The sequence below is a fragment of the Mus pahari genome, chromosome 21 (genome assembly GCF_900095145.1).
Source record: "Mus pahari chromosome 21, PAHARI_EIJ_v1.1, whole genome shotgun sequence".
NCBI classification, from domain to species: Eukaryota; Metazoa; Chordata; class Mammalia; order Rodentia; family Muridae; genus Mus; species Mus pahari.
In genome coordinates, this window is record NC_034610.1 from 25635805 (window position 1) to 25659597 (window position 23793).

At 44.6% G+C, this 23793-nt stretch overlaps 1 protein-coding gene across 1 annotated transcript in view; it reads left to right on the forward strand.

Moving 5' to 3' along the window:
• The window catches only part of Dnah8 (dynein axonemal heavy chain 8), a 231087-nt gene that overhangs the window by 32585 nt on the left and 174709 nt on the right, over positions 1-23793 (forward strand). The window contains exons 16-23 of the mRNA XM_021221842.1: positions 36-171; positions 3598-3785; positions 8599-8679; positions 9101-9217; positions 10933-11052; positions 13780-13915; positions 17337-17449; positions 18595-18701. Of these exons, the coding sequence (XP_021077501.1) occupies positions 36-171; positions 3598-3785; positions 8599-8679; positions 9101-9217; positions 10933-11052; positions 13780-13915; positions 17337-17449; positions 18595-18701 (998 nt within the window). The remainder of the gene's footprint in view (positions 1-35; positions 172-3597; positions 3786-8598; positions 8680-9100; positions 9218-10932; positions 11053-13779; positions 13916-17336; positions 17450-18594; positions 18702-23793) is intronic.

The following is a 23793-nucleotide window of genomic DNA, read 5'->3' on the forward strand; positions in this document are numbered from 1 at the left end:
AAAAAAAAAAAAAAAAAAAAAAAAAACAAATCCAGAAAAACTCAGACATTTTATCAAGCACAGAAGGCAAAGCTGTCATCCGCCAGTATAATAAGATCTCGTACGTGCTGGTGGAGTTTGAGGTCGTTTACCACACAGCCTGGGTCAAGGAGGTTTCCCAGCTTCAGTATGGTATGTATCAGGCTCGCGAGTGGGGCTCGGTTCCAACAAATCCAGGGTTCTGATGATGTTTGACCTTCTTCTTACATATGACCAGGCTACATTGTTAATTAAAGCTTAGCTGTGGGACTGGGAGGATGGATCAGCTGTGAATGCCTGAGTTTATTCTGTAGAACCAACGTGAACAAACCAGCATGGGTGCCATACAGATCCCAGGACTGGGAGGGTGGGGAGGGAGGGGTGAAACCAGGCAGACCCCTAGTACGATGGACACATAGCAGTGGGTTAATGCCCGGGAGAAGTGCTCCCTAGCAAACCTAACATTGGAGTCTTTCACGCTAGCCCAGGCTATGGGAAATGAATTGCTCTGGGTGGCTTCCTGTTTTATGGCTTGGCTGTGCTTGACTGTGCTTGGGGTACTGGCGGAGCCTCCTTTTTGATGGACGATGCACAGAGTTTCTCTGACAGAGATCTGCCAGGTTCTCAGATGGTCACTCTCACCTGGGGTGGCCCTTATGTCCCATCTGTCCCTATGGAGCTGTCTTAAGCCTTTGACTCTTTTGTTCTGCCCTGCAAATTCAGTATAGTCAGAGGCAGTCAGATTTTGCTAAACGAGTGTTTGGAATTATTCTGGGATTCATCTGAATGGACATGCGATTTCTAGTTCATTTCTGAAAGGACCCCAAATATGTTGAATAAAATTCTTAGCTGAGGTCCTCAGGAAAAACTGACCCCATTAAGAACTTTGTGAAGGGCCAGATGTGGTAGCTCATCCTTGAATCCTGGCATTTGGGAGGCAGGGGCAGGGGGATCTCTGTGAGTTCAGGCCAGCCAGCCAGGGTTACATAGTGAGATGCAGGTTAGACAGTGAGACCCTGTCTAAAAACAAAACAAAACAAACAAAGAACATCTTGGGCTGGCAAGATGGCTTAGTCAGTGTAAAGGAGCTTGCTGCACAAGCCTAGAGATCTCAGTTCAATCCCTGGCACTCCCTTAAATGTGAAAGGAGAAAACTGACTTCACAGATTGTCCTCTGCTGTCTACATGGATGCACTCTGACACATCCTCCCAATAATAGATTTAAAAAGAAACCAACTCTCCAAGACTAATTTTATCCAGTGAGTAAACATCAGCCAATTTCAAAGGGATTCAGGGAGCACCTTATTTTCTTAAAATGTGTTGCTGTGACATTCTTTTTGTTTGTTTGTTTGTTTTTATTTGTTTGTTTGTTTTTGTTTTTTTGAGACAGGGTTTCTCTGTGTAGCCCTGGCAGTCCTGGAACTCACTCTGTAGACCAGGCTGGCCTCGAACTCAGAAATCCACTTGCCTCTGCCTCCCAAGTGCTGGGATTAAAGGCAGCACCACCACGCCCAGCCTGCTGTGACATTCTGCCAGGTCACACAAGACTTGGCAGAGTCTGTGATTATAATGAAATTCTTGTGATAATAAAGTTTGTTGAAATAAGATAAAATTTGAGTAAATACATATGAGCCGTAGAAGTAATGCATTTTTTTTTTTTACTATTATGCCTCTAGCAGTAATTCCTGTTACATTTGTAAATAGTCTAAGGGGCCAGAGAGATGGCCCTGTGGGTAAGAGCACTGGCTGCTCTTACAGAGGAGCCAAGTTCAATTCCCAGCAACCACATGGTGGCTTATAACCATCCGTAACTCCAGTTTTAGGGCATCTAATGCCCTCTTCTGTCCTTCATGGGCACTGTACACACATGTTGCACAGACATACATGTGGTCAAAATATTACTCACACACACACACACACACACACACACACACACACACACACACACAAAGTGATCTAAGGTCCCAGCAGGAATCTTTTGAGGCTGTGCATTTCAATTCATAATAAAAACATCTATTTACATCTTAAAACTATTTATTTATTTATTTATTTATTTATTTATTTATTTATTTATTTATGTGTGCACATGTCCTTCTGCATTTACATGTGACACAGCGTACATGTGGAGGTCAGGGGACAACATCTGGATAACTTGATTTCTACCATGTGGGTCTCAGGAATCAAACTCAGGTGTTGAGGCTTGGTTAGGTCTGAAATGCCAGTCTTAAAAATGCTTATTTGTATGTATGATGTTCTTGTGATATGTAGTGTGAAAAACAAAACAAAACAAAATCCCGCCAAACACCTCTGTATTCTGAGAGGCCAGGGCTCAGCATTACTTAGTATGTCTAGCTGCAGGTGGCCATGCATACGTGTGCCCTTAGCCTTAGGGAGGTTGAAGCAGGAGGTCAGAAGTTCAGAGTCATCCTCTGCTTTATAGTGAATGGAAGGCCAGGTTGGACTAGATGACAAGAGTTTGAAGTCTAGGTAGTGTGCTATCTTTGTCAATTCTGATCCTTTTTCAGGGGCTGTCTGGTTAGCTTTAAGACAAGGAGTCTAGAGGTATCTGAGAGGAGAGACTCAATTGAGGGCCTGACTAGACCAGATTGGCTGTGTGTGTGTGTGTATGTGTTGTCTTTGTTTGTTTGTTTTTTCTAGACAGGGTTTCTCTGTGTAGCCCTGGCTGTCTTGGAACTCACTCTGTAGATCAGGCTGGCCTTGAACTCAGAAATCCACCTGCCTCTGCCTCCCAAGTGCTGGGATTAAAGGCGAGCACCACCACCCAGCATGTGTGTGTTGTCTTGATTGCTTAATTGCTCTAAGAAGGCTTTGCCCACTGTGGGCAGCACCATTCCTAGGCAGGTGGTCTTGAACTATATAGCAAACCTAGCTGAGTATAAGCCGGCCTGAGTGTCAGCTAGCAAGCAGTTCCCTCCACTGTTCTTTCTGTACTTTTTGGCTATGAAGCAAGTTCTTGGGTGTGAGCTAATGCTGTGTGGAACAGCAAGAAGAACCTTTAGTTCCTTGCCTGGAGTTTCCTCAGTGATCAACTGTGATCTGGAGTTGAAAGGCAAATTAATCCTTTTTCCCTCAAAACTATTTTTGGTTAGCATATTTTGGCACTGTAACAGAAAGGAAACTAGAATAAGGATTAAGTTATAATCCATAATAGTAAGCTATAGAGGGGGCTGGAGAGATGGCTCAATGGTTAAGAGTGCTCTTTCAGAGGACCTGGGTTCAATTCCCAACACCCACATGGTGACTCACAACTGTTTGTAACTCTAGTTCCTGGGGATCTGACACCCTCAGACAGATGTGCAGTCAAAACACCAACACACACAAAATACAAATAAATCATATTTTTTCAAAAAAAGCTACAGGTAGACCTCTCTGACCCATTCAAGGCATAAAGTCTGTCTTGTACTCATGAGTTTTTCTCTCTCTGGATCCTGAGTCTTGATGGCTGACTGCATGTGACTTAGCACTGTCCAGAACTATTGTTCCACCTCCATGTAGGGAGCCGGGAAGCAGAGGGGAGTGAGTGCTGAGTAATTGATGCCAGCACGGGTTTGTTTGCAGCTTTGCAAGCCACACTGTTTGTGCGACATCCAGAAACAGGGAAGTTGCTGGTGAACTTTGACCCTAAGATTTTGGAAGTTGTGCGGGAAACAAAGTGCATGATAAAGATGAAGCTGGATGTTCCGGAACAAGCAAAGAAGTTGCTGAAACTGGAGAGCAAACTGAAGGCAGACAAGCTGTATCTGCAGGTGAGAGGGATGGTGGCTTCCGATGACTTCTTTTTTTCTTTTCCTGTGTGTGTTTATGTGTGTGTGCATGTGTGTTTGCGTGTACATGTGTGTGTGTGGATGTGTGTGTTTGTGTGTGTGGATGTTGGTATGCATGTGGATGTGTGTGCATGTTTGTGTGTGTGCACATTTATATGTGTATGTGTATATGTGTGCGTGTATGTTTGTGCATGTGTTTGCATATTTCTCTGTGTGTGCATGTTTATGTGCATATGTACGTGTGAATATTTCTATTTTTGTGCATGTTTCTGTGTAGATGCATGTTTGTGTGCATGTTCATGTGAGTGCTTGCACATGCATGTATGTGCATGTGTGCATATGGTTGTGTTGCATGTGGATGTGTGTGTGCATGCATGTGCATGTGTATGCATGTGCAAGTGTGTAAGCATGTGCATGCATGTGTGTGAACATCTGTGTGCATATACATGTGCATGTATATGGGTACAAGTGTAGAGGCCACAGATTGATACCGAGTGTCTGCTATTGCTTTCTCCTTACTTTTTTTTTTTCAATGAGTGTTCTGTCTGCATGTACTCATTCCTGCACGCCAGAGGAGGGGATCAGATCCCTTTATAGATGGTCATGAGGCTTGTGATATGGGTGCTGGGAATTGAACTCAGGACCTCTGGAAGTGCTCTTAACCACTGAGCCTGTCTCTCAAACTGCAATCCCCCTTTTGAACTCAACATTCACTGACTGGGAATACTTGTTGGTTGGTCAGTGAGCTCTGGGGATTCACTGGTTTCTGCTCCTCCAGCCCTATGGTTACAGATGAGCATGGCTACAGCTTAAAAAAAAAACAAAAAAACCTTTATATTATCATCATCATCATTGTCATCGTCATCGTCATCATCATCGTTGTTGTGCATGCTACCAATCTAAACTCAGGTCCTCATGCTTGTGTGGCAGACACTTTCTGTCCAGTCCACTTCTGATTATTTTTGAAGGAGTTTTTTGGTGCAAGAAAAATATATCCCAGTAGGTTGTTGTTTTCTTGGTAAAAAGGCCTGTAGAGTTGGGCAGTGGTAGTGCGTGCCTTTACTCATAGCACTTGGGAGGGTGAGGTGGGCAGATCTCTGTGAGTTCAAGGACAGCCTGGGCTATAGAGTGAGTTCCATGGCGCATACGTGCACATGTGCAGGTATCCAAAGAGCACAGGAGTCAGATCACTTGGAGCTGGAGTTCCAGGTGTCTGTGACTCACAGTGGTAGTTGATGTGACCATTGGTATTGGGATCAGAACTTGGACCCTCTGCCAGAGCCCTAAACACTCTTAACCATATCCCATCTCTGCAGCCCCCATTCTTGATAGGTTTAAAATACCAATTTGCAAACAATATAAAGATGGGAGAAGGAAAGGAGGAAGGGAGTAGCAGAGCTCATTTGGACTTCTGGGTCCTAAGTGATGAAGCATCAGGTTTAACAGCACTTTAATTATAACTTTATGGAGCAAGAATATTAACTTTAATATATTTAATGCTGGGCACTAATAAAATATTAATTACAAGAGAGGGAGGGCTGTAGAGTAGTAGCACCGATGGGAAGGGTTCTCCAACATTGTGGGGTAAAACGAAGCGTTTGAAATTAAGTTCACTCACGAGTAACATAAAATTAAAAAAAAGAGTCAGGTGCGGTGGCACCCGTCTTTAATCCCAGCATTTGAGAGAGAGGCGGGACAATCTCTAGGAGTTTGAGGCCAGCCTTGGTCTGCTTAGTTGGTACCAGGATTGTCAGAGCATCTCAAAAGATGCTATCTCAAAAAGCAGAAAAAAAACAAAACAGCAACAATTTAACAAACTGACACTTGGGCTGGAGAGATGGCTCAGTGGTTAAGAGCACCGACTGCTCTTCCAGAGGTCCTGAGTTCAATTCCCAGCAACCACATGGTGGTTCACAACCATCTGTAATGGGATCCGATGCCCTCTTCCGGTGTGTCTGAAGACAGCGACAGTGTACTCACATACATGAAGTAAATAAATAAATCTTTTTTAAAAAACACAAACAAACCTGAAACTCAAAAGGAGCATGAAAGAGGATCAGTTAAGCAAATTGAGGAGACTGGAGGGATGGCCCAGTTGTTAAGAGCATACATAGCCTCATCTTGCAGAGGATCACAGTGGGTGGCTCAAAACTGCCTGCAACTCCAGCTCGAGGTCATTAGATACCCTCTGCTGGTGTCTGCGGGCACTGGCTCGTGTGTGCACATGCAGACACACAGACACATGCGTACACATAGCTGAGTCTAGGTAGGTAAATGAAAGGCATGTTGAAATTTAGCACAAGGTTTCAAGGGCATGTGAAACAAGAGTTGGCAACATCCGATTTCTTTGAAAAGAAAACAGTTAAAACAGCATATTCTTCGCTTTCTCCAGGAAGTCTGTGAGCATATATTTTGGAGAGGCGGGAAGATATATCAATGTAAAGATAATTCTTTCCAGAAGTATTAGTCATAGAGAAAGATGGGAATATAAATCCAAGAATAAAGAACTGATTAAATATGGATTATAAGATGAATACAGAGAAATTAATGGAACCTCTGATGATTCAATGAGAAAAAGAATTCTCTTTGCTTGGGCACAAAGAGGATTAGCTTCTTTTCATTCATAACATAATAAGTCAATATAGGACTCTTCCTGGATCTTCCTGGGAAAATGATGGTGAATTCAATATGTCATTACATTGAAATCTCATGGTTTAATTAATGTCCACATCTGGGCCTAGGGACAAGCTGGCTTGTTTTTTATTTCAGAAGGAAATAAAAAAGGTTATCTGAGGATATTTCAAACTGTTATTCTACCAGAAGTTATAACAGACTAAATGTTAGCAATTAGGGCAAGTGTTGGGAATGGGTATCATCAAAATACGCTGTATGCATCTATGACACTGTTAACGAATTAGTAAGATATATTTGAAGGAGGGTTGAAGAGATGGCCTGGAAACTAGGAGCACTGGCCATTCTTGCAGAGGATGGTTCAGTCCCCAGCACCCGCGGGGTGGTTCCCTATTGCCTGGGAACATGAACTTGTTTGACCCTGCCAGTAAGAAGGGGGAGTTGTCCTTGAGATGGCTGGACTCAGACACCCGTCTCCTTGCTAGTTGTTCCTGAGTTGTCTAGACCCTGTTTCCTTACACAGACGCTGCTCAGCTATAGGAAATTCCCAAGCTCCCCTTGGACCTGGGACCTTGAATTTAGTTTCTCCCTACGATTAAATGGAGTCTGAAAATGAAATGGTAGTTCTTAGAATAAATTTCTTTTACTTGTCCCCAGCACCTGCCTCTGTCTCTTAAGTGCTGGGGTTGAAGGCATGCATCGTTCACTATGCCTGACCAGTGATGTACTCCCAGACAGAAGCATTTTAAATTTTTGTATTTTCCTTGTCCTGTTTGAGAAATCTTTTTCTAATCCAATGCCACGGAGATTTCTATCTGTGTTCTTGGAAGAACATGGTAGTTCCTGCTTTTACTGGAAACAGGATGTAGTTGTTAACGAACCCTCCCACCACAGAGGTGCATTGACTTTGTGGAGACCACAAATGCACTTGGCTTTGGAGTTTTTGCTTCGTGAGACCAGGAGGCCAACACTACTCATATTGCATCTTCTGAGATTTCATTAGCATTGGGTGACATCGTGTAAAGCCATTCTTGCTTGCTGAGTGTCAGGAAAGACTACTCTCTTAGGAAATCAAGAACTCTGAGGCTATTAAGTAAAATTCAAGTTGCTTAAAAACGAGCTAAGTAGCTTCATTCTACAGTGCCCCAAACACCCTGCAATCAGTGACAGACCAGCCCAAACTGGTCATCATGGGTCGTCTCTAAAAGAGAAACAAATGCCTAGCCATTCTTGTTGTGTAGAGCAGTTAAATTTATTTAGATTAAAGAAGCTGGGGCTGGAGAGATGACTCAGCTGTTGAGCACTTGCTGTTCTTGCAGCAACAAACATCTGTATCCAGTCCCTGGGTCGCAGTGCCCTCTTCTGTCCTCCTTGGGCCCTGCATGCATAAGGTTTGTGGCCATGAAACTGGCAAAACACCTATACCCATAAAAAGAAAATTAAACCTTTAAAAGAGAACAACTTAAGAATCAGTTATGGCTTTGGTGATGAGTGGCTTTTTAAAAGATTTTTTTTTGTCTGTGTGTGAGTGTGTGCTTGCCACTTGTGAACAAGGGTGCACAAGAAGACCCAAAGAGGATGTTGGATCCCTTGAACCTGGAGTTACAGCTGATTGTGCCCCAGCCAACTTAGGTACTGGGTTGTGAACTTTGGTCCTTAGCTTGAGTAGAAACCATTCTTAATTACTGAGCCTTCTGTCCAGCCCCAGCTGTGTTTCAGTACATCAAAAGATTAGGAACTGACTGGGTACTTGCCTGTAATTCAGGCAGAAGGATCAGGAGTTCAAGTCCTGCCCAGGGTACTTGGGACCCTGGCTTTAAAAAAAAAAAAAAAAAAGAACAAAAAGATAAAACTGTGTAATGACAGATAACATGAAATGATAATTATCTGAGCAGTTTCTCCAAACGAAGAGAAACGAGCAACATAGGTGAAAAAATGAGAATCTTTTTCTGACATGAATATGTGGGAATTTAAAGGGATGCACCTGTGATTGACAGCTGATGGAAGGGTATAGCCAGCCAGTATTGATGAAAACGAGCAGTCCCCCACACTGGGAGGCCCATGTGGGGAAACCACATGCCATGAAGCCTTTCTGGCAGGAGCCAAAATGTGGTCATTGCTTCCTTACACACTGAAGCACACTGTGCTGTTTTGATTTGTGCAGGGTCTTCTGCAGTATTACGATGACCTGTGTCAGGAAGTGCCTTCTGTGTTTGTCAACCTGATGACCCCCAAAATGAAGAAGGTTGGTGATACTGTGGTTTCATATTTTCTCTGATTTCAAATTAGATTCCTGCTCTATAGATGATGGACCTCAGAACACAGCTCCTTGCCTTGACCACCTGTCTTTCTCATTTCAACTTTACATCTCCCTCTCCCCCTCCCTCCCTCCCTCCCTCCCTCCCTCTTCCTACAGAATGATCAGAATGTTGTCTTGTCTAGACTTTGTTACCTGTGAAAAAGACAAGTAAATACGAGTCGTGAGTGCTTTGCAAACATTTATGGCTGCTTCCTTGACAACCAAAGATGACTGAAAAGAAAAGCCATCTCTATTAGGCATAATGGTGGGGGAATCTAATTAAGCAGATGCACCACATACTATTTGCAAGCAGCAAAAGAGACTTTTCTGAGCAAGGGAAAACGGCCACCGTTTCTGTTCTTCTTAGGTGGAGTCCGTCCTGAGGCAAGGGCTCACAGTACTGACCTGGTCCTCACTGATGCTGGAGAGCTTCTTCAAGGAGGTTGAGTCCGTTTTGGATATGTTCAACCAGCTTTTAAAGAAGGTAAAGCCAATAATTTCTTAGAACAACACACATTAACACTCAAATTATAAGTTGTGTTTTAATGATGCACGAGACCCTTTTAAAGGGTAGATCTGGACTGGAGGGGTGGCTCAGGAGTTGAGAATGAGTACCACTCTGCAGAGGACCTGCGTTTAGTTTCCAGAACCTGTGTCTGGATACTCACAACTGCCAGTACCTCCAGCTTCCACGGGGACCTGCATTTGCATGCACATGTCCACCCTGAAACATATACATATGGTTAAGAAAAAATTAAATCCTTAAAAAAGGTATGGTTTTTAACTAAAAGAACCTCCATTCGATAAATAAACCTGTTTTCTGTGTCACTGACTTGGGCCCTTTCCCTCTGGTTGTCCCGTGTTTGTCCCTGAATTTACCTTGCCCTCAGTAGGCTAGGGTGGTTTTAGCTAGGATGATTGGATGCTGGAGAGGTGGCTCAGTGGGTAAAGGGCTTCCTGTGCAATCATGAGATCTCTTCCGCCCACACAAAAAGTTCAGCAGTGTGGGGGCCACCTGCAACTTGGGCAGCAGAGGTGGGGGATCCTCAGGACAAGTTGGCAGGCTAGACTCACTAATTTGGCAAGCTCTAGGTTCAGAGAGAGAGATAGAGACAGAGAGATTCTGCCACAGTAATCAAAGTGGAGAGTGACTGAGGAAGACTCCTGACGTCAGTCTCTACAGATAGACAGAAACACACATACCAGAGACACACAGACATAGAAATAAAGACAGACACATACATACATACATACATACATACATACATAGAATCATATATACAGACACACAAGCGCACACATACAGAAACGCACACAGACATACATACAGACAGGCAGAGACAAAAACACAAACACACAGATAGACACAGACACAGAAACATACACACACATATACACACAGACACACATGCACACACAGAGACATGTATATGTATATACAGATAAACAAAAACACAGAAACACAGACATAGACACAGACATACATGCAAACAGACAAATACACACAGACATATACACATACACAGATATACACACACAGACACATAGACAAGCACACAATAGAGAGACACAATATGCACAGACATATATATATATATATATATATACACACACACAGACATATACACACAGACACACAGACAGACAGACATACAGACAGATACACAGACATGCACACATACACAGACAGACACACAGACATGTACACATACGCAGACACACAGATAGGCAGACACACAGACATATACAGAGACATACAGACATATACACATACACAGATATGCACAGAGACACACACACAGACATATACATATACACAGACACACACAGATAGACACAGAGACAACAGACAGTCAGACACACACACATGTCCATGAAGAGAATATGCTGATTGTAGAATGCTGAGGCTGGCTGTGTATCCTGCCTAGACATTAATATTAACAAGTGTCTGATAATGACCAAATGACACAGTCATCAGATGGGCAGCGGCCTGTTGATTTCTGGCTTTCCCATCTGTCTGCTGGATGAAGTGTGCTCATCTCTGTGTGTGGTGTCTTTGTGTCATAGACAAACTCAGACGCTTTGGAGTCGGGGAAACCTGGCCAGGGTCCTCTGCTTTTTACAAGCTGTGTTAGCATTAAAGGGAAAAGGAGCCATTTCTTACTTTCTACTTTTCACATGTCTTTGTCGTGTGGATAGGTCAATGACCTGTGTGAGATGCACATCGACACAGTTCTGAAGGAGATTGCCAAGACGTTGCTAATCTCCTTGTCGGACAGCGGCGCCACCAAAGTAGAAGACATGCTGACCCTCAACGAGGTATGAGTTCATTAGAACAGCAGACATATTGAGTCATTGACCTGACCTGTGAATTCACAGTCGAATAGTGGGCACCTGTGCCTCTTTTTATTTATTTATTTTTGGAACTAGCTTTTGTGGGAAATAGCCTAAGCATCAAAGACCTGTGTGGGCAGCAGCTCCCGTCAAGGGCCACACCTAGGTATGATTTACATGTTCTTGAACTAATGCTGGAGTTGTTGTGGTTCTGCCAGTGTTTCTGGTTCCTTTCCTTCAGTCTGACCTCCCAGGGATATGCCACCTGCCCTGCTTCCTTCCCTTCTTTTCTTTCCCTCCCTCCCTCCCTCCCTCCCTCCCTCCCTCCTTCCTTCCTTCCTTCCTTCTTTCCTTCCTTCCTTCCTTCCTATTTCATCATGTAGCCCTGGCTGGCCTGAACCTCCCTGTTTAGACCAGGTTGGCCTTGAACTCACGGAGATTCCCCCTGCCTGCTTGGGATTAAGGGCCCAGCTGCCATTTTTCTTTCTGAGTGGGTTCACATGTTCTCCTGTTCAGTCACCGAGGAACCTGGGACTCATCACCTCTCTGTGCTGTGCCAGGTCCAAAGTCCGTTAAGTCTTAAAGCCAAGCCAGGTTTTGTCAGATTTTTTTTTGAATCACCTCTTCTTTCTTACCCTTAATATCTGTTTCTCAAGTCAGGTCTTTAAGCTCAGTCTAACACTGTGGCCTGTGTCTTTCCCCACTTCTGAGGCTGGCCTGTCGTGTCTAGCCATATTGCCGTCATACTTGGTTACACAATGACAGTAGCATTCAGTCATTACAGCGTGACATCTAAGCTCCTCAGTGTCTGATTCCACTGACATTTTAGTCTGTGTTCTTTTTTTCTCTTTGTTGATTGTGTTATTGTGTTGGTTATACACACACACAGACACACACACACACATCTAAAAGTCGCAAGAATCTTTCTTTTTAATTAAAAGTTTTTATATGTATAGGTGCTTTGCTTACATGCATGTCTAGGAACCACATGCTTTCCTGGTCCCCGAGGAGGCCAGAAGAGGGTGCTGGATCACCTGAGGTTAGAGTTGCAGATGGCTATGTGATGCCATATGGGTGCTGGAGATGAAACCTGAGTCCCCTACAAGAGCAGTCTGTGCTCTGAATCACTGAACCATCTCTCCAGCCCTCTAGTCAACGGCTTTTCAGTTTAGTATTCACTGAATGGCCAGGCCTTGTGGCTGTCTCTAAGGTGTAGACTATTCTTTGGTGCTCCTGTTCAGACAGTCGCCTTCCCTCTCCCCTGTAATTATCATTCACTGTATCTTCACCATCTCGGGGTTTTTTTTGTTTTTTGTTTTTTGTTTTTTAAATCTCCTCTTCATGGAAATGTTATAGTGCAGGATGTCATCTTTATATTTACATAGATGTGGTTCACTTTGTTCCTTCCATCCTGTGACACTATAGTATTCTGTTGTATAAGTTTACTGCAACTTGTCTAGGCCTCACAGGCTTCAGGACCCTGCTGGGGGATGGTGGGGAAGGGGCGCAGTCTTGGCTCCAAGTCTTGTGCACTACAGACCGATGGAGAGTCTGCTCTGGGAAGAAATGAAAACCATGGTGGTTAAGTAAGGGTGGAACTCAGCCCCATACAGCAGACAAGAAGTCACACAACAGGGAGGGAGTTGTAAAGACAGAACAAGAAATGCCCCGAACAGAGGCAGTCTTGCCGGCCCTAGCTGCTGTTTATGGTTGATCCAAAACTTGGTTTAATTCAAGGTGATGAGAATTTAAATCTTTCCTTAGTGTTAGACCGTGGGCCCACACCTCTAAGCCAGATCCCACAGGGTTTCCTGAACACCCCCATGTTAGACGCTGAGCTGTTTACCCTGTTGGGCTTTGGTTTTGCTTTGATCCAGTTGGTACAGTTTCCTGGTTCTAACATCATGGTATAAAAGAGTATATACATTGATTCTGATTTTACAGGAGCCCACAGTTGAAGGAACTTGGGAATTTTACAGTGAATGGGGACTTTTAGAAAGGGTGTGGGGCTTTTAAAAGTTTTCCTCACACTATTTTTGTTTGGGATAGCATGGCATCTTCAGAACGAACAAGACAAGAAGGGTTAGGGTTTACTCCAGATGTGCCTGTGCATCAAGTGGGCAGGGGGTAAATTACGCTGGTTAGTTTTTACTAACTTGACAACAACCATATTTTGGAAGAGGAATTGCATCCATCAGATGGTCCTATGTGTGCGTCTGTGGGGGTATTTCCTTGATTAAAGAATGATGTGGGTAGGCCCAGTATGCTGTAGGTGGTGCCACACATGAGCAGGTGGTCCTGCCTTGTATAAGCAAGCTGCACAGGCCGTGGAAGCTGAACCTGTAAGCAGCTCTCCTCCACGATCTGTTTTAGTTCCTACTCCCAGGTTCCTGCCTCAAATCCCTGCCCCGACTTCCCTCGGTGATGGATTGTGATGGGAAGCATAAGCCAAATAAATACCTACACCCAAGCTGGGTTTGGTCAGTGTTTTAATAAAGGCAATGAGACATCATCTGTTTGTCTCTTCTTGCAGTCCTGGGGGTAGAACCCAGGTCCACGCTATCCAAGTGCCCTAGACCACCAAAGCCACACATCCAGCCCCTCAGGTTCCTTTCAAGAAGAGTTAATCACGGCCGTCGAAATTAAAGTCACAATAATCTCATGGTGTGCTTAAGGTGTCTGGAAGTTAATGGAGATTTATCTGTCCAATAGTCGTACACCAAAGAGTGGGCTGATATTCTAAACCACAAGAGCAGACACGTGGAGGAAGCCGTGAAAGAGCTGATATTAATATTTGAACAAATCTACGAGGTTAAATACACTGGAAAAGCAGCCAAACCAGTGACAGGTAACCCCACTAGTAAGTGAGTCCTTTGAGATGTGACTAATGCCCCGCCCCGCCCCACCCCGCCCTCTCCGGATGTTCCTCCTGCTTTACAGAGCGAAAGCAGGTATCCTGGCTAATCTGCACTGTTGTCACAGTTTAGACCCTGTGAGCGCCTGGTGCCAGTTAGGTAAGAGTGCGATCCTTGAAATCCTAGTTTTCAGATGCTAGTCATCAAGCAACTCGACGAGCCAGCCTTCCCATAGAAAGCCCTCTCAGGTGTGTGTGTGTGTGTGTGTGTGTTGTGTATGTTTTTGTGTTCATGTGTGTGTGTATGTGTGCATTTGTGTGTGTATGTATATGTATGTGTGTGCATGTGTGTGTATTTGTTGTATGTGTGTATGTATATGTGTGTGTGTGCATGTGTGTGTGTGTATGCGTGTACATATGTGTATGTGTGTATTTGTGTGTGTGTATGTGTGTACGTATGTGTATGTGTGTATTTGTGTGTGTATATGTGTATGTGTGTGCACACATGTGTATATTCTAATGTTACTTTGGTCATTTGACTTGTTTTGTGTTTTTCTTAAATAGCTAAGAGCAATATCTATAATTTTCACAGCTCTGGAAATTTTAATTTGGACAGAATTATGTTTTAAGATATCACCCCACATACCCCAGTTCTTTCTGCAGAATGAGCTGTGTGTCCCCACTTAGGAACACTTCAGGGGTTCAGGGCAGTGAAAGCCAAGGTCACACCGAGCTGTGCTCCCCACCCACCGTGCTGTGCTCCCTACCCACCCTTGATTAAAGGCTGGTGCAAGGAGCCTGAGTCTTTTTGTTTTCAAGGATTTCTTTATTTTAATTTATGTGTGTGTGTCTTTGTGAGTGTGAGCCACTTATTCGAGGGTGTCAGATCCCCTGGAACTGGAGTTCCAGGCAACTGTGAGGCACCAACCATGAACTCAGGCTCTCTGGAGGAGCAGCAGATTCTCTTAGGAGACCAGCCACCGCCCAGCCCTGAGCTTTCTGTCTTATACTTGTGACTCCGTCCTAGTGTGCTGTATGTCTGGCTGGGAACAGGAGAAATTTCCTCATCTTACTGTCTATTTACAGAGATTGAAATAATTTTGAATTTTTTGTTTCCCGTTCTCCATTTTTTTTTAAATCTCTCAATTTGCTGAAAGAACCCAGGGCCCCAATAATTCCAGTAAATACATGAGTTCCTAAGCCCAAGCCACACGCTGCCACATCTGAACCTCTTCATGAGGGTCATGTGACTTTGGGAAATTTTCACTTCTTCTGGATTGTTGTTTAAGAACACGGTTGTTCTAGGTTTGCTGAGCTTGCCCTGTGATTGGGTAAATTTGCAATGGAAGATTTGTGTAGTTTTTTTTTTTTTTTTTTTTTTTGAGTTCTGTATAAGAACTGACTGGGTAGAAAATTGTAGTGGGTTGTTTTACCAAAAAAGAGGATGCTCTTCCCAGCATCCTTTGCCCAGGGTTACAGTACAGGCTGGTTTTAATAGTCAGGGCGCTGGCTAGATTAGGGGGTTATGCTGCCAGTGTAACACAGAAGGGCTCTGCCTAGCAGAGGTCAGAGGTTAGCTAAAGAGGTCAGAGGTCAGCTTTGTCAGCTAAGTACCAAGGCACCTGAGGGGAGCTGGCAACCCTCCCCATGTTTAGTGAGATGGGGAACATTCCAGTTAAACCGAGATCCCATTGAAGTGATATTGTACGGAGAGAGGAAGGGAGGGAGGGAGGGAGGGAGGGAGGAAGGGAGGGAGGGAGACTAAGAGAAACTTATTGGACACACCAGACCCACGAGTTTGTCTTTTCAATGAGTTCCCTGGTGACATCCAATCTGCAGCTTCAGACATCGCGATAAGGAGTAGGACTACACCCAGAGACACACAGGGTGACACACAGGGTGGGTGGTCCCTACTGGATTATTCTGGTTTCCTGGTAACATCCTCCAGGACAGCCCCTGTAGCAAAGGATTGTGTGTCTAAGAGTGTCAACATGTTAAGGCCTGATCTGCAGAGCCATTAATTACACAGCACGCCTTCTGTCACGTTAGTTTTCTGTTTAGCTCGTTCATGTCAGCAGTGCCCAAACAACAAAATATCAGCTTACTTTAGAGTGCTCAAGGTGCCAGTGAGCGACTTCGAAGATGTGAGGTACAGTGGTCTTAAATTCTTTATACACACATACACACACACATACACATACACTTTTTTTTTTCTGTGTGTGCTGGTGCCCATGTGTGCATGTAGATGTGGAGGTCAGATGTCAACCTTGGATGCTAGCCCTCAGGATGCTGTCTACCTGAGTTTTGATTTTTTTATTACATGTATCTATGTAAATTTGTGTATTTTGTGTGTGTGTGTNTGTGTGTGTGTGTGTGGTTCAGAGGGTAACTTGTGGTAGTCTCATTTCTCTTTCCAGTATGTTGGTTCTGGGGATAAATCTTAGGTCTCCGGGCTGCCAGCAAACACCTGTACCATCTCACCAGACCACACCTGGAATTTAAAAAAAAAAAAAACAAAAAAAAACTTATTTATTTACTTTGATCTATCTATCTATCTATCTATCTATCTATCTATCTATCTATCTATCTATCATTTATCTATCTATAGATAGCATCTCTAAGTAGCTCAGAACTCACTATTTTGGTTAGGCCAGATGACCAACAGACCCCAGACGTCCGCCTATCTCCACTTCTTCCATGTTGGAGTCACAAGCGTTCCACCACTCTCAGCTCTTTTACATGGACACTACAGACCAAGCTCAGATCCCCCTGGTACACAGCAAGCTTTTTTTCTGGCAGAGATGGTTCCATTTTCCCACCTCTGAATTCTAAGTACAAAGATGGACTGTACTGATGGAATCCATTTTTAGTTGAATAGTGTACCTTTTGGGTTGGCTAATTCTTAATTGAAGGGATGTAAAAGAAACCCTAAATACAAAACCATTTTTTTAAATAAAAACTTTTTTTTTTTTTAAAAGAGTTTCTTGGGCCGAGCAATAGTAGTACACACCTTTAACTCCAGCTCTCTGGAAGCCGAGGCAGGTCTACAGAGCAAGTTCTAGGACAACCAGGGCTACACTGAGGAACAGGCTCTGGAAGTGGCAGGGCCGAAGAGAGGAGAGGGCTCAGCAGTTAAAAGCGCTGGATGCTCTTTCAGAGAATGGATTGAATTCCGTTCCCAGGACCCCCACGGCGGCTCACAATGAAATCCAGTTCCAGGGTTTCAAAGTCCCCTTCTGCCCTCCACATATTTGGGCACACACATTCCCCCCAGGCAAAACTCACCCATACACATAAAATAAAGACGAAAGAAGAAAAACCAATAAAGAGCTTCCTAGTAAGGTTTGGCCACGTGGGATAAACTGTAACCCTGAAATCTCAAGTGGTGCGTTTCTGTTTTGGCTTCTGTGTCCAGAGCAGAGGAAGCACGTTGTTTTTGGAAGTGAGGCAGAAGAGGGCGAAGGCCTCGACTTTGAGTCGACGACGAGGGAGGTGGACACCAATGATAAAGAAGATGAATTTAAAAAGGTATTTATTGTGGGCTAAACTCATGAGGTTTTGTGGACGAGCAACTCATAAGATAACGTCAATGAGGCTGCTCCGGAGCAGGTCCACAACTAGTTGGGATCTGACAGAAGGTGGGATTCAGAAAAAGCTATGTTCTGTTTTTTTTTTTGTTTGTTTTTGTTTTTTTTCTCTTACGGGTTCAGACAAGATCTAGCATCCTTCAGGTCTTCTTTGCCGCCCTCATTTTGATAGGAGTCTGTCCATGGCACATTGCATATATAATATTTTGATTGCCTGTGTCTTAAAGTATATCTATTATTTATATGTGTGTATGAGTTTGTGTGCTCAAGGCTTTAGCCTGTCTGTCCCTTGAATTGATGGGTGTGGTCACCGCATCAGCCTCCGTGCTGCTGCCAGAGTGGCCTCTAGAAGATTCTGATTGTATCTGCAGTCGAGCTGGATAATCCATCAGAAGTCAGGACCATTGTGAAAAGCTTGGCACTCCTGTTAGTTCTGGTAATTTTTCTGCCCCCACTCTCCACCCCCCCACCCCACTTAACCTGCCTCTCCCACCAGATGTAAAGGGGCCAGGGTTCCCAGTTGTGAGAGGCGGAACCTGGCCCTGCTTGAGTCATGGTAGACCATCTAGAGGCTCCAGGGGTTCTAGGACTGGGCTATTGTGCAGAAGTGACCTGGGTTTGATTCCGATCATGACCAACGGAACAACAAAGATAAAAGACAAGAGAGCCTGGATCCGCCATACCTACCTGCTGAGGAGAAAGACGTGTCTGCCTGTCCCCTTCACCAGACATGGAGAAACCTCGCATTCAAGTTTTGGCATGCCTCATGGAATAGTGAACAAATAGTGAACATGGATTAGTCATGCTTGGGTTTGCGTCTCTACTTCCTGGGCTGGCCTCACGTGGCTTGCTAGGCCATTTCTGCAAGCGCTTGCTCTTCATACACTGCTAGCAGATACTTGTTATGTATCTGAAGAAAACCAGGCGAGGAATGCAGGGTTGAAGTCATTTCCCAGCACCACTGAAATTGCATAGTTTGTTCTTTCTAACTGCTCACATGCCCTTTTAAATATTGAGCTGTTGTTGCTTTGGGGGATGTTAGGGGTTCACATCTGGTATTAAATGTAACATGATTTCTTATTATAGGAGTGTAAGGAGGTATACGCTTTCTTCTCGCATCAGTTACTAGACAGCCTACAGAAGGCAACACGCTTATCTTTGGACACAATGAAAAGGAGAATATTTGTCGGAAGGCAAGTTGAAAATGTGTTAAAGATGTCGGGTAAACTGCCTGTAATAATGTAATTCAATAGTATCTTTATTTTATTATTTTTCTGCTTATTTATTTTTGAGACAGTGTCTATGTAGATATGCTAGTAGCATTTTCTAAAGGGACAGAACTGATAATATATATAGTGTATATAATAAATGTGTATTTATTATCAATATATATAAAGATATATAACATAGTCTATAATAAATAACATATATAATATATATTATGTATATGTTAGGATAAGGTAGCAAAAAAGATATCCTTCCAGGTTAGGGGCCAAGGTGTGTTGCTAAGAGCTCATGCCATGTAACAGATCTAAGGTGTGAGACTTACTGGGGGAGGGGAGAAAGCAAAAGACCATCTCAGAGAAGGGGCATGAGAAAGAGATAGACGAAAGACAGGGAGACAGAGAGAATGAGCAAGACACGTGCACACACGCGCGCACGCGTGTGCACACACACACACACACACACACACACACACACACGCACAATGTTAAAAGGGGTTTATTAGATTGACTTACAACCTGCCACCCAGGTAGTTCAATAACAGCTGTCTCAACTGAAGAGGCTGAGAATCCAGTAGTTGTTCAGTCCATGAGGCTAGATGTCTCTGCTGCCCCCACTGATGCTGAAGGCCTGGAGAATTCCTGGAGGGCTGTTGGTCTTAGGTATGTGTTGGATTCCTGAGGAAGCTGGTGTTGTTAATATCAGTGAATGGAGGCTGCTGCTGCAGATTAGGTGGACTTGCCAGCAGGAGTGAAAGTGAGCAGGCATAAGGCCAAGTTCCTTTCTTCCATGTCCTTATATGTGGATGGCCACCTGAAGGTCCTGCCCAGACTTAGGGTGGATCTTCCTGCTTCAGATAATCCAGTCAAGTAAAACCCTTCACACGAGTGCCCATCTGCTGACAACCAAGCTTAGCTATCGCTGTAGTGTCTCGGTTAGGGTTTTACTGCTGTGAACAGACGCCATGACCAAGGCAGTTCTTATAAAGGACAACATTTAACTGGAGCTGACTTACAGGTTCAGAGGTTCAGTCCATTATCATCAAGGCAGGAGCATAGCAGCATCCAGGTATCTTCATTCAAAGGCAGACAGGAGAAGACTGGCTCTCATATGGATAGGAGGAGGGTCTCAGTGCCCACCCCCACAGTGACACACTTCCTCCCACAAGGCTCCGCCCCCTCATCGTGCCACTCCCTGGGCCAAGCATATGCAAACCACCACAGGTAGTGAACTTGGATAACTTCTCTCGACTCTGCTTCCCAAGTGCTGAAATTACAGCCATGCAAACCCTGTGCTTTGTGTGCACCAGGGTTTGAGCACACCACTGAATGTCCCTAGGTGTGAGGTTCAAGGGGACACGGAGATGGATTGTTGGTGGGAAGAAGTTTATTAACTCCATGGGCAGACAGATAGCAGCTTGGAGAGGCTCTGGGCAGCTCAGACTCCAGCACCAGAGACAGCAGGGTAGGGGCTCTGAAGAGGAATTAAGACCTAAGAGGCAGAAGGGCATAGGGGAGGGGGAGTGGGGGGTTGTGGGTCAGGGAGGGTGGGTGGGTGTTTCTTCTTATAGCCCTGTGAAGAGGGGGGGGGGGTTTGCAGCCTGAGCCTGCAGCCAATAGGAGGCAGGAGGCAGGAGGCAGGGGAAGGACTGGGAGCAGGATGTGGGACCACCCTCTTGACCCTTTGGTCTGTGAATGGGTGGGTGGGTTATCTGGGGTCTCCTGCTTGCGCGGCTTGCTTGCACTTGAGGGGTGCTTTGTCTAGTTCTCAGGTTGAGCCCTTTGTGTCTTAGCCTCCACTGCTTCCCATTATATTGGATCTCCCCAGGAGACTGAGTTTAGTCAGGAAGTCACTGGCTCCTCATTGTAAGGACTGAGCGATGAGAGCCCAGCTCTCTGCTAGCTTTTGAACCAACATTCTTAACTTCCCTTTGGTTCGTGCGTCTCTTCTGGTGCTCACACAAGGACAGAGTGGGCGTTCTTGCCCTAGAGACAGCATTTCTTACACTCAAAAAGAGAGAGAATGCAAAGTCTGCATTTTTCGAATACCCCTGTCTTGGAGAGGGATGGGTATGGAGGCAGAGGTCTCATCTCTCTCTCACCTGTGTGTCTGTGTCTGTAAGTGAGTGTCATTGTTTAAACAGTAGTTTCTGGAAGGCTTTGACTGGGACATCCTGTCTGTGGAAAATAAGGAAATAACAAATTCAAGAGATCAGATGAATTGAAGCAGTTGTTAATATAACATTCTGCAGAAAGGAGAGCCTGCCTAGAAAGGCAAAAATGGGCTGGCATGCTGATTCGGCCCAAGACAATTCCTGTCTGTCTATCTGTCTCTTTCTCTCTTTCACTCTTTTTCGTTTTCAATTTAATTTTCATTTTTACTTATTTACTTTACATCCCACTCACTGTCCCCCACTGCGTGTCACCCTCTTCCACAATCCTTCCCCCATGCCTACATCCCCTTCTCTTCTGAATGGGTGGGACACCCCCTGGGCACTGCCCCCCTCCCCCCCACCTTGACATTTCAAGTCTCTGTGAGGCCAGGCACTTCCTCACCCACTGGGGCCGGACAAGGCAGCCCAGCTAGAAGAACATAGCCCACAGACAGGCCATAGCTTTTAGGATAGCCCCTCACTCTAGTTGTTCAGGACCCACATGGAGACCAAGCTGCACACCTGCTACATATGTGCAGGGAGGCCTAGGTCCAACCCATGTGTGTTCTTTGGTTTGTGGTTGAGTCTCTGAGAGCCCCAAGGGTCCAGGTTAGCAGACTCTATTGGTCTTCCTGCAGAGTTCCTATCCTCTCCAGGGCAGGACAATGGTTTTTAAAGCCTCCTGGTTGCCGGGCAGTGGTGGTGCACACCTGTAATCCCAGCACTCGGGAGGCAGAGGCAGGTGGATTTCTGAGTTCGAGGCCAGCCTGGTCTACAAAGTAAGTTCCAGGACAACCAGGGCTATACAGAGAAACCCTATCCCATCTTCCCTCTCCACAGGCCAGGACTTGTCCCTGTGCCAAATTCACCATCCTATTGTTTTAGCTACAGAGCTGTAGCCTATGAACGATTTTTGGCCCAGGACTGCCCCTTTCTGATTGCAGGCTTCACGGCAGCTCTTAGAGTTCAGAGACAAGCTACTCTAGCTGCGAGCTGGGGAGAACCCTAGCATCTCCTCTTCCCTGTGACTGGAAGGACTTTCACCATACCTCATACAGAAAACGGACCATAACAATTTATTTCTAGCCGGGCCTGGTGGCGCAGGCCTTTAATCCCAGCACTTGGGAGGCAGAGGCAGGCGGATTTCTGAGTTCGAGGCCAGCCTGGTCTACCAAGTGAGTTCCAGGACAGCCAGGGCTATACAGAGAAACCCTGTCTCGAAAAACAAACAAACAAACAAAAAACCCAAAAAAACCCAAACAATTTATTTCTTCCTTGTCTAATCATGTAGAAGTGTCTATTAAAAAGTATACAAACCTGGGTCTGGTGGCACAAGCCTGTATTCCCAGGCATTTAAGGCAGGAGGATCACAGGTTCGAGGTCAGCCTGGGCTACAGTCAGTTCAAGGGCAGCCCTGGGCAAGTTGGTGAGATCACATCTCAATGTAAAAAAGAAAATGAAGGCTGGGGATATAGCTCAGTAGCAGAATACTTTCTAGCATACACAAAGACCTCATTTTAATCTCAGTCATATAAAAATAAATAATAAATAAGTAACTAAGTATGGTGTTTGTCGGTGTTGGCCTCTATTGTTGCAAAGTGATAGTCTATAGAGCAGTGGTTTTCAACCTGTGATTCAGACCCCATTGGGAGTAGCATATCAGACATCATACATATTAGATTTATATTATATTACAACTCATAACAGTAACAGAATTACAGCTATGAAGTAGCAATGAAATAGCTTTATGCTGGGGGTGGGGGCACCACAACATGAACAACTGTATTAAAGAGTCATAGCATTAAGAAGGCTGAGAACCACTAATCTAGGTGCTCTTAATTAGGGTTCTTTGCTAATTAAAGAATTAAAAGGTAGGAAAAATCTCCAGTACAACAGGTAACAGCAGAGAAGTCTCAAAGGCTGCAGACAGCAGCAGACATGATCAGCAGTTGAAGAGTTATGAGGGTGAGGGCACACATGCACAGGCAGTACACAGAGAAAAAGTCCCTCTGCAAAGCAGAGGGGCACTCAGAAAGCCACCAAATCCAGTCTCATCTCAAGGGCTGGGCTTTTAAAGCCTCTGTAGAGTTTTCCTTCTCAATGGCTGGGCTTTTAAAGCCTCTGTAGAGTTCTCCTTCCCTAATTTAGACTTGGTCAGTTTGAAGAACGATAGGATAATCGATTGGTTCAGAACTGTTGTGTGACATGTCCTGGTCCAGCCTTGAACAATAAGTCCGTTAGCAGGGGGCCTTCTGGTGAGAGACTGGAAGTCTACAAGGCCTTTGTTTTAAACTGCCAGGGTTTTGTCTCAAGTAGAGAGAGTGAGAAAGATTTCAGCTATGTTGGAAATTGACCACTTTTATTATTATATAGCCATGGCCCTTCTCCCTATCTGTCTGCCTACCAGGGACTCAGTCTAAATCTTTGTTTCTCAAAAGAGTGCCATTCACTGACTTTGTACGGTTAGTTATTACTAAGGGGAAGCTGGCATTCAAATACTAGGAAATGTATACGTCATTAATATTTTACCTCTGAGAATATCAAAGTGATACCTTTTGGTCCTGTGCTACTTATGGTTCTATGATGAATGGCATTCTTTTGGTGTAATTTGGCATTTTTAAAAAGTCTCTTAGCAATACCATGACTTTTATTGATTTCTAGGGCAGCTTTACACATGTAAACAATGTTCACGATCATATCTACCCTCCAACCCCCTCGTCCTACTCTCCCCAGGCACTCCCAGTGCACCCCCCTTCATGTCTTCTTTTTCTTAGTCACCTGTGAGTCTCGTCTGTGCCTTGTGCTTAGTGTTGACTGATCTTGCCTTGAGCTTATTCAGGTCTTGCGCAGGTAGCCATTGGGTACAACAAACTGATGACTGCAATAGTCATGTCATGTCCATAAGACAG